The following is a 20,338-nucleotide window of genomic DNA, read 5'->3' on the forward strand; positions in this document are numbered from 1 at the left end:
ATGGGCCCCGACGAGCATGATATTTACACACATGTGACGTCTGAGGATATTGTGCGGGTCAAAAAAATGAACTTAAGATTGAGCCCGATCCTTCTATGTGAATAGATAAGAGTCGACACAGCTCAAACTGTCAAACAAATACAAAGTCATAGCACAGACCAGAATATTTATTTTATACATTCATATTAGGCCTTCAAAGTCTATTACAAGAAATATTCATTAATAAAAATATTTGACAATGAATCCGATCCTCTGTCAGCAAGTAGACACAGTCGACAAGATTCAAACCGATCATCTTTCTTCAGTTCACAAAAAGAGCAAATGTCGGGTCGAGAATATCATTATAATTCATTTTCAAACCATCTCTTACCAGTACAGATGTGTCACGTGCCCTCTAACTGATGATTTTGCCGCCAAAGGGCACTATAGGTAAGTGGTTATGAATGGGTCCCTCTAACTGGGTGATTTTGCCGCCACATGGCACTATTAAATTATGATTATGGTCAAAGCCCGTATGTTCCCCAACGGCGCTAAATCTTTGAATAATAAATCAATATGATATAATTGATATATCACAAAGCTCTCTGCTAGCTAAGGTGGATTGAAATTTGTCCCCTTAGATAAGCAGTCACCCCAAGTCTACAAGGTACTCTTGGACAAAACAATGCATGACTACCGACAAGGATCATTCGATCAGGTTGGGTCGACTACCTCCTCTGACTAAGTAGACTAGGGACCATGATGACCTGGGACAATGGAACTATGGAATCTTGATCGGATCTATCATCATTCCCCCAACCATCCATTTTAAGTGCAGGGTGGTGAATTTCTAATTTTAAATAATAAATTTTTAAATACCAAATCATACTACGACTATATGCCATATACTACATATTTGTTTGACGACTGGCCATAATCGAAAAGTTCTCTCTCGCTATCGGGAGGGGTAATTAACTATAGAAGCTTGCACATATAGGAAACTTGAACTCGGATCATAAAGTCCTCACAAAATGAAGACAAAATCTCTGGGTAATTCCTTATTCAAAACCCAATTTGCCTTCTGAAAAATTTGCCTCGAAACTTAAACGTTAAAACTTTCCTTGACGACCAAAAAAAGAAAGGGGTTGTGGAGAGGCTTGGGCGCAAATTTTCAAAGCCCACAATCATATCTTACCAAAAATAATTAATAAAAACCCCACCTATTAAGCTTTTGTAGTCCATTAACATCAATTGTCATCATTATCATCAACATTAATATGCTCCAGCAAGATGAACTTTAATTAAACGCTTCATTGTTTTCATTTCTAATAAAAGCGAATTTGGTATTGTTGTCAATTTCTCAACATTGACTTAAAATTAAGGAGCAAATATCTTCCAAGTCAAAAAGTACAATTAAGACAAACCTTTTTAAGAATTTGAAGCGAATATTATAAAATATAAAGAATATGCTATGTGACATCAAATGCAATTCAAAAAATACAAAGCATGGCTTTTCGTAAAACTTAAAATGTGCATATTCGCCTTGAAATAAATTTCACAAAATTGACAAGATAATACTCACTAGGGTTACATAGTCAATTCCACCAATGCAGCATGCGGCAGGCTCGTTTATTCTAATCAAGCCTTCTCCATTTGCATCTAAATCAAAGATAAAAGAGATTGCAGATCATGACAAGCAATGGAAATATAAAATAAAGATATAGATCAAGGCACCAAAAATGAAAAAGAGCAATCACCTGGCGTAAAGATGAAATCTTTTTTATGTGGACACTTTTTACAAGCAGAGCATAGAAACCAATTTGGGAATCTATTAGCAGAAAAATCATGGAGAAATGGATAAAATCGATGACTGATTGAAGGGAAGTTGGAAGTAGCAATCATTTCTACTGTTTTATCAAGGGCGTCTTGACTGCAGTCACAAGCATAGACAATGATATTCTGTTTTGCTCTGAAATAATGGAAGTTATCTTAGAAACAATAGCCCGTAATAGGTATAAACTTAACATACAGGAAATAGACCTCAATGAATCGATGAATTGTATGAATAAAAGCCAGATTGACTAGAAAAATGAGCAGATAAAAACCCTCTAAATCAACAACATATGAATATGGGTGGAAAGAGTATCCCTATGCACAATAAAGTACATTAATCCATTTTTCAAAAATTTAATGGAGTCAAACTGTGGGGCTTGAGGTACTACAGGAGCAAGAAGGAGATGGAGTGAAAGGATGGAACAGTGCATGAAGATCCCAACGATCTAGGCTCTGCGGAGTACTGGCCAGTATCAGGAAAAGCAGAAGTCTGATTATATCTTCCAACAAGTTCAAGAACTTACAATGCATGTCCCGAAGTTTGCCAGTATCAGAAAAACAAAACTCGGATTGTCTCTTCCAACAAGTTCAAGAACTTAAGCGTGTTCAACTACAAAAGTTGTTAAACAGAATTTGATTGAAATAACTAGAGTTTGGTTGTTCATCTTGAACGGCATAGTTAATTGGGAGAATACTGAAGATTTTACTCTAGGAACTGCAAATGGTTCATCAAGTTATTTTATAGCACAAGCAAGAATGTTTGAAAATGTGAGTTTAAGATTCACCAGCTTTGCCAGTTGGGTTTGACCAAGCATGTTGCAGAGCAAAGCAGCACTTGCTGCAGCAATGCATGTAGACATTAGAGGTAGCACCCACTGTAACAAAGCACTCCCTACTAAATGCCTTCCCCACATCATACAAACAATCAATCAAACCTGATTGGATTCAACAATTATTTTCTTCATGGAGATCTGCATGTTTATACTCAATGGAAGTGTTGAGGTAATAAATGACTTGAGGAAGTTGATTTTAGTTTCTTTAATTCTATTTGATTCGCATAGCCCACCATGATGTCAGCTTGCGACACCCATTGCCCACTTAAGAGAAGCTGCGTCGTCAACTTTGCTGGAGCCGACTTGCACATGCCCTGCACCTCTCGTGACTTATGCCCATGTATATAACTTGCCTCACCCCACCAAACAAGTCAAACTAAAGAACAAGACCACACAATGAATCCCACGACCTCATGCTGCAGCAACATAGGTTATGGGACATATCCCTCTACTCCTCGTTAGATCTTACAACAACCACATGAGCAGGGATGTGAAAATAGCTCATAAGAGACTCTCAAATGGGAAGCCATCTTACAAAGACCTTACGTCCTCTGATCAGGATAAAAAATTACCCTGTGTGTCCATACCTTTGTTGACCAAAATCTCACATCCCATTGTTGACTTTCATCCAAGTCCAAGGAAAGTTTTCTTGTCATCGATGTTGTTATCTTGAAATGAGAACCAAAAGATAGATCATGTTTAGTTAATTCAGCCAAGCAATCGAGTCATAGGATTGTGAATATGTTGGCAAAGAGACATAAGTTTGAGCAATTCAAAAGTTAAATAATAAGCAAAAACTTAAAACATTAAATGTATATCTAGTGATGTGGTGATCGTCGGAAGAATCGGACCTGCTTGAAGGGAATTCCCAATCCAGGGAACAATCACAAACACAAAGCTTCAAAAAGCTTCAAAGAGAATATATTTTCATCAATATCTTCGTACTACAATACTTTGCCTATTTATAGGCTAATAAGAATCTTCTAGAAACTTGTAATAAGCTAGTCCTAAGGAGCATTTTTAAGAACATTCTAAAAACTAGTAACAAACTTGTAACAAACTTAGATAAACTACTCCTAAAGAATGCTACAACTAAAATGCTCCGTATCATTTAGGTTGCCAACTATCAATAGATTCAACCACCACACATGCCTAATCAACTCTTCGTACTTCATCTTAGGCCAAGCAGCATTGAATACAAGTTAAAGCACAAGACCTACTTTTAGAATTATCCAAAAGATCTTGGATCAAAACTTTTGTCAGAAATGAGTTCTTAATATTGATATGCAAATACAACACAAATGCACATCCGGGGTGGTGGTTGAACCTGAAAACCACAATTGCCTAGGGCCAATTCTGTTGACTTTCTACTTGTTATCCAGTTTCCGTTGCTAAGCCTTGTTCATTATTGCGCTTCGTCTGTTATATGCATTAACAATATAAGCTGGTTGGCTTGATCGCAACATCAGCCATTACGTTAACAGTAGATGATCATGTTTGACATCTTCATAATATATGTCCATTTTTATCTAACAAGGCATCCTGCTTGTCATTTCTGGCTAAGAACCGATGATGTGGATAATGTGCCTGTTATTTCTGTGCAAACGGGGGATGAATAGTTCAGTGTGCAAGTTCTTCAACCCTGCTAGGATAATTATTTTAGAAATTTACAAAGACTATGAGTTGATCGGCAGACCTATTTGTAGAAACACATGGCATGTAAAATATGGTCGCTTCTACTTTAAGTCCAATAAAGTTTAAAATCTAGGTCTGAAATTTATTTGGGATTATCCTACCAAACTATCTCAGAGGCTGGACTGCTAAAGAAAGATGGAAAATTTAAGCCAAAATTAACCATCCCTACACCAAGAAAGGCTTGCCTACACCATCGGAGGTCAGTTGGACCAAGATAGAGACTACTTCTATCATCTCTGTTGGGTGCAATACATGGATCGGCTGCATCAAAATGAGTCCACAGTAGGACTCTAGGAGATGGGTGGCAACATCAGGAGTAGACCAATTACACTAAGGGATAGGATCCGATTACATCAATAAACATGATAGAGTTAATATTTTTATATTAATTAAGTATTCTTAGGTAACAAGTTGCTAAATACTTTCTTTTCTAAAGCTTTTGACCTTCATAGCCACCATCTTTAACCAGTGGTTGAGCAAAAATTTATATCAAAATGCCATAGATGGTCAATTACCCAATCATAGAATGAAAAATAGCCACTTATTGTTAATTGAGTCAAGATGTGATTGGGTTACATGTCCATAAAAAGAAATATAAATATAAATCAATACAAACATTTGGATGGGATCACATGTCCAATTCCTATTCAACACAGGCTTGTCTCAAGTATGTCAGTTTGCTTTAAAAAATAGTTTTTGCCTCTTAACCAGACAAAACAAAATAAATTGAAAAGTAAATAACTTTGAAAGTTATATCAATTCATACAATAATCATAATAAATTAGACATCTTGCTTATAGGGCGAGGTTGTCAGATCAACAGTTGGATCAATTCCAATTTCCAAGTCCTATGTACCACATTCAGCAATGCCAAAAACTAAGTTGTAATCCGTGATCCTCTAGGTAACTCACAAATAAAGTAATAAGCACCAAAAATTTAAATCAAAACTCAGGTGCAGGCTCCAAAATTCACGCCACTGCCTCTCCGCGGCCCTTTTTCTTCTTTTTTTGGGTCGTAGAGGAGAGTTTTAACGAGTAAGTTCTGAGACAATTTTTCAGAAGGCAGGTAGGATTTTGAATAAGACATTACCTAGAGATTTCACCCTCATTTTGCAATGACTTTATGATATGAGTTTAGGCTTCCTATAGGTGCAAGCCCCTATAGTTAATTACCCCTCCCGATAGAGAAAGAACTTTCCATTAAGGCTAGTCGTCAAACATATACATAGTATCCGACGTATAGTAGCAACATGATTTGGTATTTGAGAATTTAATATTTAAAATTAGAAATTCACCACATTACACTTAAAATGAATGGTGGGGGGAATGATGATAGACCCGATCAAGATTCATGGTTCTGTCATCTCGAGTCATCATAATCCCTAGTCTACTTAGTCAGAGGAGGTAGTCGACCCAACCGGATAGAACGATCCTTGTCGACAGCCATAGGTTACTTAGTCCAAGAGTACCTTGTAGACCTGTGATGAATATTTGTCTAAGGAGATAAAAATTTGAATCCACCTTAGCTAACAAAGGGTTTTGTGCCCTATCGATCATATCCTATTGATTCATTACTTAAGGATGTAATGTCATTGGAAAACCTGCAAATTCTGATCATGACCGTAATTTAATGGTGTCATTTGGCGACAAAACCACCAGGTCAGAGGGACCCAGTGATAACTACTTACCAGTGATGTCATTTGACAGCAAAATCACTAGTTAGAGGACACGTATCACGTCCTTACTAGCAAGAGACGGATTGAGAATGAATCCTAGTGATATTCTCGACCCGGCATTCACTCTTTGTGAGCTGAAGTGATTTTCTAATCTCTCCATCTCAGCAAACAATTGTGGAGGATGGATGGATTTTGCTTTAAGTATTTTAGAGCTTTTCTTTTAATTTTAAATATTTTAGATTTTGATGACTTTTTCGTGTATTGAAATTTTTATGGGAATTTGGGAGGCATTTTAAATGTTTGTGATCCCCTCCGGCCGAGATTTTCTATCAACACGGCCATCATCGGGATATTTATGGGCAATTATACTTTATCAATTGAACCTTGTCAACTCTTTCTACTCGCCGACAGATGATCGGGTTCGTTGTCAGCTTTATGAATTTATTAATGAATTTTTCTTATTATAGACATTAAAGGCTTAATATAAACGTATAAAATAAATATACTTGTCCGTGTTGTGACTGTATATTTGTTTAATGGTTCGAGCCGTGTTGATTTCCCATATATTAACGTAGAAGGATCGAGCTCCAATTTATAATCATTTCATGACCCGCACAACATCCTCATAAGCCATGTGTGTGTATACAACACGCTTGTTGGGGTCAATAAAAGTATATAATTTTACATGTAGGTTAAAAGATGCATTTGTATAGTAGTTGTATGTATGCAATGCAGCTGATCTACACAACATTTTTGCATGTTATGTGTATGTTAATACTGCATTTGCATATTGCTTGATGTTTGACATGTTGCATGTTAGCTTGATGCAATAGTAGATGATTTGCATGCATAACATGTTTGCATAATGATACAATGCTTTCGTATAGTGCATGATATGTTTGCATGTCAACATAGCGAGTCGTTGCTACACAGTATATTTTACACCTTATGCAGTGTACTTGTGTAATACATTTTATATGTTGCAGTGTACATGTGCATGATACATTTTACATGTTAATGCAATATGTCACCAAAGCGTGTTGCATTTTACATATCGGGTGATATATTTGCATGATGCTTCTGCATATTGTAAATATATACATGCTACGAATGTTTCGGTATGCATTCTGATGCATTAGGGAGGATGTTTTTGCAATGATCAGCTGTGCAAATGACTATCATTGAGAAATGCACTGGTTTTCATTTGAGAATTGGTAAACATCTTTTTTCGGATTATATAAATGTTGCAGATCCGGTGACATTATTTAACAATGCGTTGGACTTCATTTGTCGCACATCGGCAATACAGTTTAGTTCACTTCATCTTCTGTATATTGTCATCTTCTTCAATATGTTAGGTCGGCCCAGGAGGGGCCGGCTGGACCGGTCCAACCCGAACCTATCCTCACCTACTCGAAGCGAAACCGCACGGGGCGGGCGGATCCAAGCGGCGCAAGCAAAACCGACGGGGGCCAAGGAGGAGTTTTGGGAAGGAAATTTTGAATGCGATGGGCTGTTTAGACATTTTGTAAAACTCCTTTATGGTTAATTAGGAGGTTAAGAGGAAAAGGGGGGATTATCTTGAATTTGAATTATTTTGAGATCTAGGGTTTGTTGCTCTTGGGCTCTTGGCTTTGCCGGAGATCGTTGGAGAGTTTTTGCTTCCTCTCGAATTGAAGGAAAGTTGTATCTTGCAAGTGCTTTTCATCTTCTATTGAAATAAAAGTGTTTTCTTCGTTTCCCTACGAGTTCTACTGCGTTTTCTCTCAGATTTTATGTGTTTCCTGCTGTTAAACTGATGTGGACAACAGTTTTCTCCTGGTTCTACTTCAGTTTTGGTTAGGAACTACTTGAAACCAAGTATTTCCTATCAAATTGGTATCATAGCTACTATACATTATGGGAAGGGAAACACACATGTCTCTTCAGTCAAACAGTACTTAGAGGAGAGGGACCGAGTGTTGGAAGATTTAAAGAAACATCTGGAGAGGGCCCAACAATTAATGAAGAAGCGAGCGGATACGCACAGAAGAGACATACACTATGAGGTGGCGGAGAAAGTGTTCTTGAAGCTGAGGCCCTACAGGCAGAAATCAGTGGCTAGCAGGAGGAACGAGAAACTGGCCCCAAGATACTTTGGCCCCTATGAGATCTTGGGGAAGATTGGAGCAGTAGCGTATCGTCTGCAGTTACCCTCCTCCGCTACTATACACCCAGTGTTCCATGTGTCACAGCTGAGGAGAGCTTTGGGGGAGCATACAGTTAGCACCGAGTTACCAGCAACAATGACTGAGGATTGGGAAGTGATGCTAGAACCCCTGGAAATTATGGGGGTAAGATCAGATCAAGAAGGAAACAAGGAAGTGTTGATTCAATGGAAGGACCTTCCTGATTTCGAGGCGACTTGGGAACCATTTGAAAGAGTGAAAGAGCAATTCCCCTCCTTTCACCTTGAGGACAAGGTGAGTTTTTGGGAGGGGAGTACTGTTAGGCCGGCCTAGGAGGGGCCGGCTGGACCGGTCCAACCCGGACCGGTCCTCACCTACTCGAGGCGAAACTGCACGGGGCGGGCGGATCCGAGCGGCGCAAGCAAAACCGACGGGGGCCAAGGAGGAGTTTTGGGAGGGAAATTTTCAATGCAAAGGGCTGTTTAGACATTTTGTAAAACTCCTTTATGGTTAATTAGGAGGTTAGGAGGAAAAGGGGGGATTATCTTGAATTTGAATTATTTTGAGATCTAGGGTTTGTTGCTCTTGGACTCTTGGCTTTGCCGGAGATCGTTGGAGAGTTTTTCCTTCCTCTCAAATTGAAGGAAAGTTGTATCTTGCAAGTGCTTTTCATCTTCTATTGAAATAAAAGTGTTTGCTTTGTTTCCCTACGAGTTCTACTGTGTTTTCTCTCAGATTTTTTGTGTTTCCTGCTGTTAAACTGTTGTGGACAGCAGTTTTCTCCTTGTTCTACTTCAGTTTTGGTTAGGAACTACTTGAAACCAAGTATTTCCTATCACAATATTCAACCTGCGGGTGTACTTCATTCTGCAAGAGAGCTGCATGTCACATCAAGAGTCTTCCACCTGTTGTTTGTAAGCGGACTGATTTATCTGGTGTGACAGTATGGCATCATAAGTATAATGCTTCAGTTTACCAGTGGCCCGCAGTTTTTACTATGAATTTCATGCTTTTGCTTACAAGTAAATTGTAGTGTTGTATAATGGGTCGCTCGTTGCATTATGCAGGTAGATTGACATACACTAATAAATCTCCTGCAGTACTCGTAGGGGCTTGCATTTATTACAAGCTCGCTGCTTTTGCATGTAGACAGCGTGTCGTGTGTATGGAAAACCTCCTACAGTGGCTCGTAGATACTTACATTTGCTACAATTCTTTTGCATTTGCTTGTAGATAAAGAGTCTCCTACAGCGGCTTGTAAGAGCTCGTGTGTATCGCAAGTATGTTGTCCTCTACTTATAGGTAGTGTGTCACATGCATTATAGTTCTCTTAATTGTATTTGTAGGAAACTCGTTACTTTTACAATTTGTATGCTATTACTCACAGACACTCACTGGTTCCTTGTAGATGCTTGTAAGCGAGCTGTATCAATTGTCGCTGTCCTTAGAGAATTATCGTATTTGTCTGCAAAGCAATTAGCATTGATTGCAAGGATGTCATGGCATTTGTTGTCTATTGCCGATTAACAGTCATAGGCATATCTTTGCGCATACGACAAATCTCCTATCATTGTCGTAGTGTTTGCATGCATTATGAGTTTGTTGTCTTTGTCGTAGATAGAATGTCGCATTCGTTGTAACCCTCTTATATGTGCTTCTGAAGAGCTCTTTATGTTTATTGGACATTGGTTGTCACCATTTGCAGGAGTTCATCATATTCATCATGCATTGCCCTTCATTACTTGCAGGGGTTCAATGTATTTGTTTGTATTTTGATGTTGATTGCATAGCGTTGTTGCATTCTCATTGCACATTCTCCACGGTTTTCTCTTGAGCGTATCACTGCACATCTCTTGCTACCATTCATGAATATTTCATTATGTGCATTGTTATTTGATACACATGCTTGCAAGGTTGATACAAATGTCACACATCAATCATTGTTATTCATATATGACCTGCAGCACTTGTTGGGATATTTTTGTGCATTCACCTGCAACTATATTTAATTACTACTAATAATTGATTGCAAGCATAAGCTAATTGAAGTTTTGTTCACCATAAGTTCCATGTTCGTATTGATCGCAGCTTGTGGGTAGGATGTGGGAATTTTATTCACCACGAGTCATTATTTATAGTTGCTTATTGATGTTCATTTGAGTGCTTTGAATCATTATTTAGCATTTTATATTTTCAATTTCATTATGCGTTTGTTAGTTTAATATCTGATTCCCTGTTGTTTGAATTGGGTTTTGTTCCCATGTAGTTCATTTAAGTCAAGGCCCCTATATTTTTGTTCAAGTTAGGTCCTCTGTTCACTGGAAATTTCAGCAAGCTCCCAATGTCTCCATCGTTTAGGAAAAATTTGGGAAGTCTAAGCCTTCACAACACGCTGGAGAAAAACGTGCATGGTCGGTGTCATACGACACTGCGGCAGTGGTCTTCGATCCCAACACACCAAAGAAAGGCGTGCTTAGGTCTTTAGGGTACTTGTTTGACATCCATCTTAAGCTTTAAAGTCCCATTGACCTTTGTGAACTTATGTTAAGATTGCCTATTCCTTGAGCCTCAAAGACTTATTGACCCTGTTCATTACTTATAAGTCTTATATCCCTTAATTTTTTAGATAAGTTCTAACATATACCTTTTCAATATTGAATTATACGCCCGTATGGTAAACATAAACAAAGTTCCTTAATCGATATTTTTTTTAAATATAAAGGCTTGCTCTTACTGGAAATCTCTACAGCTTTAATTAAAATAAATAAATCTTATTTGAATCCTTATTTAATTCAAGAAAAATCTCTAGAATACATATATTCAATCAGCCTTTCAAAGTTTCTCATTAGGAAGGGATACATCTTCTATTCCTTAGCATACCATATTTCTCTCTTTCCATCATGACGCATCTTCAAAGCCCACGGGAGGATAGAGCATAAAGGAAAAAAAAAAACATTATTTTTTGCAAATCCATCACAACTTGTGTGTAACCAAAAAATACATTATGCTAATGGCTCTAAGATTTTCAAGGAGAATACACTCTTTTTGCAGTTCCTTCAAGTTCTATTGGATGGGAAAAGGCACAGAGTTCTTAGTGTTGTATTTTCAAATTCATTTAAAAATCCTGGATGAACTTAGGCCGATGAAATTCCATAGTAAAATACGAGTTAATTAAGAAAAAAAAGATAAAATTTTGAACGAAAAAATGAATAGGACTACAATAATACCTTAAGATTGGGAGAGCTGTGCTCCCATTCCCGCAACCCACTTCTAAAACTCGGATGGAACCATCAAAAACAATAAGTTCAGGAAATTCCTTTAAAAGGTATCGCCTTTCCTGACAATTAAAAAATACCCCGCTTTAAAATTTAAAACTACAACACCCAAACTTTTTCATGAAAATGAATATATAATTATTATTATGAGAAGCTGTGAAAGAAAGTTTAGAATCCTAGCTTGAGCAGAAATTGGAAAAATGACTGATGAGATGTAACTTAAATTAGGTCCCTTTCCTAATTCTATTAGAAATAACAATGAAATAGAGAGAAAACCCAAGATGTTAGGTTTTAGAAGTAATTGTCATTCCACATTCGTACCAAAGCCAATTGCATTGTCTTAAAATAACTTTTCCTTCAATCATCATGTGAAAAGGAGGGCATGCCGTCAAGTACTCTTGTACTTCTATCTCCTTCCCACTTATCCACAATCACCTCCCTCTTAACATCCCATTTCCCTATTTTCTAGTCTCTTCTCAAAAGCAAATATTGAGAAAAGGAGTGCATAACCTCATTTCATCTTTCACATTTTCAAGAATTTCCCAACCTTTGCAGTACTTTCAAGGATATTATCATGAATGATTGGTGTTCTTTTTGCACGTGGTGGCATAATTTTTATTCTATGCAAAAGTTGAAGGTTGTTAAGGCTACTCTCAACATACTCCAAGGCAAACAATCTCTTTGACTGTATCATTTTCTTTATGGAAGAATGGAGTAGAATGCTCTTCTCTCTAGAAATTAATCCCTTGGACTCTTATCTCTTCAACAAGCTAAAATCATCCAAGGAATTTGTTTCATGACCCCATATGTCAAAGAAAATACATACCCCGCGCCGAAATTTTTTTGAGATGATTTAGTTTCATGTATTAGAAATTAAAAACAAACACAATCATAACTTTGTCAAATAGATTCATACTCCCAAGGCATTCTTTTTACTTCTCAATATGTATCTACTAAAACAATTATTCATCACACCATCATCTACACAGTTCTCCTTACTCAATTGAATCTATTTTGTCTACAATAGACAACCATCTACTCATTGCCCCCTTTTCTAATAAAGATATTAAAGATACTTTGTTCAACATGGGAAGGATAAAATACTAGGTCCTCGTGATTGCACTTCTAAATTTTTCATATCCTCCTAAGATATTGTTCATCCTCAATTTACCCAGAGGAGGGACACTTCTTCCAAACATTTAAGCTTCCAAATATAATAAAACACTCAACTATTGCATTGATTCATGGGTAGCTTCATGCTAGTTGCCTTTCTAACAACAAATATCTCTCTTGTAAGAAATTTTATAAGTGATTACCAAGTTGCTCGCAGACAAATATAACCTAGTTTTTCCAATCCTCATTAATCCTGCACAAATAGCTTAATCAGTAGTAAGGACATTTCCTATAACATCCTCATTTTTTATTTTCCTATGAATGTTAAATCAGTGCTATTATTCTGAACGGAAATTAGATCCTCCCAAGAACATCATCCTCAATTGAAGCTATTAATTTCAACATTTTAAGGCTATTCCACTTGACCTTAATGTGAATCAACTTTAAAGGAATGGGAAAGATGGCTTTTCTTACTTCTTGCATAAATATTATTCATTCTAACATTCGGATCTTCAATTGACGAAATTTGTTTGAAATAAAGGACTTTCCCTGAAATATTTTGTTTAGAAATGGATGACTCATTTGGATGGCATTAATACCAATTCTTTTGATAGAAGGTTTCACATTAATAACATGTTTTCTTTGCTCTGTAAGCAATTAAACTCTTTCTAACCACTTTTTTGTTGTTGCTCTTACTCTATGTGGCTTATTAAAAATGCCCTTATTGGTGGAAATTTTTTCTCTTAAGGAGCCCTTAATGCAAATTAATGATTTTAGTTATTTTTAACATGATCACTATATTATTATACAGCTTTATCTGCTTACTTCATGCTAATATAAACTATTTGGCTGGAGAGAATAGTCATATTCACTATCATTAAACCTAAGAACCTGATAGCTAGAATTTAATTTCAAATTACAAAAAAATAAAAAAAAAATAAAAAAAATAAAAAGGAAAAAATGGATAACAATTGGCCTACCAATTTTTGGGAAATGCTTAAATATTGGATGTCTCCATAGCTGACTTCATTCTCCTTCTTCCTGTTTTCTCTAGTTTATTCACGGGTAGTTTTGGGCCTACTCTTTGTATTTTTGGTCTTGACATGGTGTTTATTCCATAGACCTTTTTCCTTTTGGTTCTTGGTGGCAATCTAAACTCACTTGGTTTTTATGGCCTACTGTCACTATCTATGTGGACATTTTTGGACGATGATTTTACCGTTCAGCCACCCTACTTGGATGGCCATTTTTTAGCATTGCTGGACCAGTCTTCCTCTAGCTGATTTTGCGCCTAATTTAAATCTTAACTGAACATATACTGACGGTTCTATATGGAGTCTCCTTCCCCCCACCCCTTTCAGTTCCCGGTTATGGGTTCTGTTGTTTTTTTAAGACTTCTTGTATGTAAAAATCCCATTTACTTCCTCTTCATAGCGTTGTGTGTATGTAGTATAAATACATTTCTTCTCTAATTTCGATAAATTGAGCTACTGCTCTCATCATTCCCAACACACACACATGAGATTCTCTGATAATATTATACTGACAGAAACGGAATTTTAAGTCAGGAACTTAGTATAGCTGGACTTTAGGAACGAACGCCAATCGACCGAACGTTTACAGACATAAAGAAACGACATGAAATAGAACATGTGATAAACTGCAATGCGATACCTTAAAAAATGTCCCAGTGGAATGGCGGCGGTGGAAGTTTCTCCAGGCGTCGGCGTCGGCGTCCACTGGAGATGGCGAGGAAAGAGAAGGGGAGAAGGAGGACAGATGGTAGCTAAACTTAGGGTTCCGCTCGACCTCATCTCGGAGCTCCTCCCATTCGAAATCCCTAGAAAAGTATTGCACCACTTTCTCTTCCTCAGCCATTACGCCGGCGACCGGCCCGATCCCTCCTCCCCCTGCAGAGATGAAATTATTCTGTCCGGAACGTGAGGATTAGCTGTGCTTTACAAAATCATTAAAATAGTGACAAATATTTAATTATTAATGCTTTTTTATTATTTTTTGCTATGTTTTTGTAACTATTCAGTAAAAAGTAAAAACATAGCAAATATTAAATGGCTTTTACTGTCTTTTGCAAAAGGCATATGATGTCATTCCCTCACAATTCATTATGAGGCAAAATCCATCTTTGTATACTCATTTTATGGGCAAATTATTATGTCCGGTGTCCGGATTCGTCCAGACATCAATTCAGACGCGTCACGTCACCAAAATACACCGGGATCCAGTGTATTCGGGTGACATGGCGAGTCCGGATTAGGTGTCCGGACGTCCGGTGACCGGACGTTATAATTCGCCCATTTTATGATGAAGAGATCTTCCCAAGTGAGATTAAAATTGCCATGTAAGTGGTGATAAGAACTAGCAAGGCAATAAAGAATGATGATAAAGTCTCTGATTCTAAAGCTTTTTAGCTGTATAATTTCTTATTGTCAAAGCATAAGAAGTCACTTGGTTAGATAAGTCGTATAATTTCTTATGATTTAAATTTTTAGAAAATCTAATTCTAGGATTTTAGCCGACAAAGTAGATAACCTAAGCTCAATGACACGTGAATAAGTTGTAAAGTAAAAAATAGAAAGTAATAGAAAGTGTAAATTTTACCATCTATTCATATAGGACTTGCTATCCTATATGTTTCATAAAATACATGTCATTAGTAGTAAGATAGTATCAAAGCTTTGATCACATCACAATACAATAGTTCATTTCATAAAATTGTATTTAAATATTGATTGCATGATACTAAATGCAACATATATAGACCTAATTCTATGTATACAAACAAACATATAAGACCTATACATCATGAAAGTGCTTGCACACAAATGTGAAGGATCCTATGGTGTACAAGTGGACCAAATCAAAATAAATTGAATAGCAAAGCTAACTTAAAATATATTATACTTATGAATATAACATTTTTAATGCATAATTGATATGATGTAGATGATATGAATGCATGACACATGGTGCATGCGTATTTTTAAAGTCAAATTTGTTTTTCTTTTTATTTTAGAACAAATAACACACGAATGTCATTTTTTATAATTGCATTTTAAATGCAATGCAAGATCAAGCATGAAATATATCACATTTATAATGATAAAGTGTAAATTGTACTTTTTTAACAAGAGATTGATTTAATATTAAAAATATAATTTTCGATATTTAGTATGTTACAAGCAAATTATATTTCACAAAATATTCCATTTAATTTTTATAATGCATGAAAAACTCTTAAATGCATGAAAATAATAAGAAAATATGCTGAATATGTAAGTTATTTAAAATAAATTATTCCAAGAATGTATTCAAAATTTAACCTAAAATTTAATACTAAAAAAATCATAAAAATGTTTAATTTAAATTTAAAATATTCATTTTATAGTTTTATTATGATAAAATAGATTATAATATTTATTAAAATGGTTTGTAGACAGATATAATATTAATCAAATGTAGAATATTTATTAAAATAGTTCAAAATATTTATCCATGATAATATATTAATTTATATTTTTAGAAATTGGTGTTTAATTTTAGATAAATAACAATTTTAATTTTGTAAATTTAATAATTTTTAATAATTTTAAAATGAATGTTAATGCTCTATAATTCAGTAAAATTTTATTTAAAATGACTTACCTAACTGTGTTGGGTCTACATATATGGTTCTTATAGGGTTGGTCTAGTTTGATGCAAGAGCTACATGTTGTAAGGGATTCACATGCAAGGATCATTAGAAGGATATTCATAAGAAGAGTTATGGGTTGTTGGATCTCAAATTTGAGATCTAATTGTCATTGACTAATTAAGTAATTGAATCTCCTATAAATAGTAGCTTCCCTATTAAGTATAAGAGTGCATGTAAGGTAAACAACATCATTAGTTATTAGGTAGATATTGAGGCTAGATGTGCCACACTTCTTCAATTTTACAATTCCAATGGTCTCTTGCACAGTAAAATCTTGTGCCACTTTTTACAGGGCTTTTGAAGTTCTTTGTATAAAGTCTTTCTAAATTTATGGTGGCTTTATGAATTTTCTTAGGATTGAACTAACCTAGCTAGCAGTCGTAGCCTAAAACTTTCAGAAGAAAATCTAATGGACTCTAAAGGAGTGGGGTGTGTATAGGTGAGATCCTTACTTGCGAAAGATTGAGAGAGAAGTAATTAAGCCATAAATATACTCTTTCTTTCTTTGTTTTTACTTCTTGGAGGTCTACACAAGCTCCCTGCAAACACTCAAGATTGAAGGTTTTATGACTAACTCGGACTTGATGTCCCTCTTCTTTCCCCCTTTATTATAGCTTTGGATGGTATATGGTGCCTTGGGGTGTATACCAATATATATGGCATGATATTTAGAGGTGGAGACAAGTATCTACCAAAGGCTTAGAGTTGCTAATTTGGCTTTATATAAGATTTAAGCTTTGGGTTTGATTAGGACTAGTTAGGTTTTGATGATGATCTAAAGTTTTGGTTATATGGATCTTTAATTAAGTGGGTGGTTATGTGTTAAGGTTTATAAGTATTTAATTAAATGAGCCTAAGATTCATTAATTTTAATTAATTAACATAATAATTAAAGATATAAGAGACATCTCCTTGACATATTAATTATTTTTTGTACTACCATAATAGAAGAACTAGAGATATAGCACCCTTCTCCTAGACATTATGAGAGAGCATAGAGAGGGAGTATAACATACATGAGTTTTACAAAGTGCATCATAAATTTATGATTTTATTTGGGACGGCTTTTTTATTGCTTCTTAAGATTAGCATAATAATTAAAGATATAAGAAACATCTCCTTGACATATTAGTTGTATTTGGTACCGTAATAGAAGAACTAGAATATAACATCCTTCTCCTAGACATTATGAGAGAGCATAGAGAGGGAGCATAACATACATGAGTTTACAAGCGCACCAAAACTCATATTTTCTATATTATTAATGCAAATCAAATTGTTTAATAAAAATACAAAAACTATTAAAAAATATATTTTATAGTTTTAATTTTTTTTTAATGAACAGAAAAACTAAAGAAAAGAATACCAAACAGTACCTTATTTGATTTATTCTTCCCCAGAAAAAAAAAAAAAAAAAATCAACGAGGGATGAAAGAACCGTCAACAAATTGCATTAGTTGGAAGAAGATCATTCAAGCAGAGTCCTATTTAATTAAACTCAGAAATATAATTAAAATTTTATTTTGTGCGAATATAAGCTTCATTTAGAATAGCTTTTTTACTGCTTTTTAAAACAACTTTTTAGTAAAAAATTATTTGTTCAAAAATTTTTTTTACTAAAAAACTCCTTTAGAAAGCAATAACAAAACTTTCCCAAGCAATAATCTTGATCTATCATAGCCAACCATACCAGCTAAGCCTTTGTTTGGGATGTCTTTTTTATTGCTTTTCAAAACAATTTTTTATCATAAAAATTAGAATTTTTGTACTAAAAAAATGCTTAAAGAAGCAACAAGAAAGCCGCCCCAAACGAAACCTAAAATTAATTTTATGTTCTTGTCAACGGCCATAAAAATGAAAAAAATAAAAAGCAAAATAATAATAATAATAATAAAACGGCCATAAAAATGACTTCTTGGCGTCCAAAAGCTCGTTGAAAGCTTCCAAGCGGGTGTTTGTCTGCATATATAACAGTCTGTATGCTTAGCTCAGATCTGTAAAAGGGGAACTATCTCATCTGAAAGGATTAAAACTATCATTTTATATATTAGAAATAAAGTATGAAGAATTTAAGAGAGGAAGCTTCCAATTTATTTGATCACATACTGTTTCAATACTTAATTATTATAACTGTTCTATGTTAAATTTGCTCAACTTTTGTCAGCTTTGGACGTAAAATTTAATGAAGTTCGCTATCTACTTCTTCAGCACAGCTGTAAATTTCTTTCAAAAAGCAGCTTTTTAATAAAAAATTTATCTTTAAAAATGTTTTTAGAAGAAAGCCGTCCCAAATGTAATTAACAGTAGTAAAAAAGTTATCCCAAACGAAAGTCAAACAAATCCTAGTTGATTGTTTTTATCTATTTGACGAAGGGAGTAAACTCAATGATTCTCCCGTCGTATATAGTTGCTTTACAATCAAGGTATCGAGCCAAGTTTGACCGAGTAGGGTGCCCGGAGGATGAAATGAAAGGAGATCAAAGCTGCACTATTTACCTCTAGGGGCGGAACTGTGTAGTGGAGAGGGGGGCAATTGCCCCTCTAAAAAAATTAAAACTCTTAGTATAGTATGGGTTATTTGTAATATGAACCCTTTGAATTTTATTTTTTGCCCCCAGCTGTCCCTTTTTTCATGCAATTTGCCCCCTCCAAAAATTGGGAAGCCTCTTGGTCTCCTGCTATTTTCATTCAATTATGTTGAACTTTTATAACACTACCAAGTAAGTTTGTAAAAAGTAATTATGTGTAAAATAAATTATTTTTGCACCTTTGTAAATATTTTATTTGTTTATATATAAATTTGTTACTTGCCCTCCTGAGAACTAAGACTTATTCCACCCCTATTTATCCCTCCTACAACAAAATTTATTTATGACATTAATAACTACCGTGAACCCACTGATGCTTAGCTCGGTTGGGAAGCCCCAATCCCGAGTTCGATTCCCTCGAGCGGCAGTCGGCCCTTAAGTGGGGGCTCCAAATCGCCGTCTATGAGTTTGTGGCCTGGGTGGCCCATTAGGTCGGCCGGGGTTTACGGACCGCCAAACGCGCTCGACGAAGTAGAGTGTGGCAATGGACAGTTCCTCGACATAAAAAAAACTACCGTGATTTTTATTAGCAGTAGTTATTCAAAGTCCAGACTTTTCTTAGATTGATGGAATTTTGATCACTAAAAAGACTTTTAGAAGTTAAAACGACTACAATGTTCTAATATTTTTAGGTGATTTAAATCGTTGTAATATTTATCAGCAAAAGTGGTTAATCAAAATCCTAAATTTGTCTATATCATAATAGCTTTAGACTTCAGTTTAGACATCTTTCTTATTGTTTTACTTTTCAAATTGAAAAAATAATCAAAATAATCCCTTAACTCTTTCAGATGAACCAAAATAATCCTCAACTATTTTGAGGAACCAAGGTTTATTTTTGTTGCGTCCAGAAGTATTCGCGGCGGTAGAGAAATATCATATTTAACGTCTTAGCATTGTACGAAAATCTGGCACGCAATCAGATAAGGAGAGAGGGTCTAGCATTTATGAGACACCAAGATTTTTACGTGGAAAACCCCTGTAAAAGGGGGAAAAACCACGGGGCCTAGCCCAGTTTGAACGAATCCACTAGTATTCGCAGTCGATTACAAATGAGGCCTGTTGAGTCTAGTAATTAGGTTGTTAAGCCTAAGTAAATGTCCCACGGCTACCAAGAGGGGGGTGAATTGGTAGTTTTAAAAATTTTAAACCCTCTTAATAATAAAGTTGAACCGAAATAAAATTTTCTTTTAAAGTTTGTAGAAAAATGTTTTTCAACCACAGAGTTGTTAAAACTGAAATTTAAAATGCGGAAACGTAAAAGCAATAAAGTAAATGACACCAGATTTATAGTGGTTCGGTCTATAACCAGACCTACATCCACTCCTCAGAGGCACCCTCTGAGTATTGCACTAATACCACAAAGTGACTCTCCTTTAGCACCCACAGCAAGGCGGAGAAGCCTGTACAAAACACTCTTTTCACCACTCCCCGGTGCGGAAGAGAACCGTCGTCCTTTTACACAAT

At 35.6% G+C, this 20,338-nt stretch overlaps 1 protein-coding gene across 5 annotated transcripts in view; it reads right to left on the minus strand.

Moving 5' to 3' along the window:
- LOC110097668 (methyltransferase-like protein 6) overlaps positions 1-14,517 on the minus strand; it is a 33,323-nt gene extending 18,806 nt beyond the window's left edge. For 3 of the 5 annotated variants that reach the window (XR_002303222.2, XR_002303221.2, XM_020824175.2), the window contains exons 1-4: positions 14,246-14,517; positions 11,411-11,520; positions 1,737-1,948; positions 1,562-1,638 (exon numbers count right to left, since the gene is read on the minus strand). Coding sequence is in view for 1 of the 5 variants with exons in the window: in XM_020824175.2 (XP_020679834.1) it covers positions 1,562-1,638; positions 1,737-1,948; positions 11,411-11,520; positions 14,246-14,449 (603 nt within the window). In the remaining 4 variants the exon portion in view is untranslated. The remainder of the gene's footprint in view (positions 1-1,561; positions 1,639-1,736; positions 1,949-11,410; positions 11,521-14,245) is intronic. The other 2 variants (XR_003702415.1, XR_002303223.2) reach the window with 2 other exon arrangements.
- Positions 14,518-20,338: the final 5,821 nt, after the last annotated feature.

Source organism: Dendrobium catenatum, unplaced genomic scaffold (assembly GCF_001605985.2).
Source record: "Dendrobium catenatum unplaced genomic scaffold, ASM160598v2 fragScaff_scaffold_1338, whole genome shotgun sequence".
In the NCBI taxonomy this organism is placed as follows: Eukaryota; Viridiplantae; Streptophyta; class Magnoliopsida; order Asparagales; family Orchidaceae; genus Dendrobium; species Dendrobium catenatum.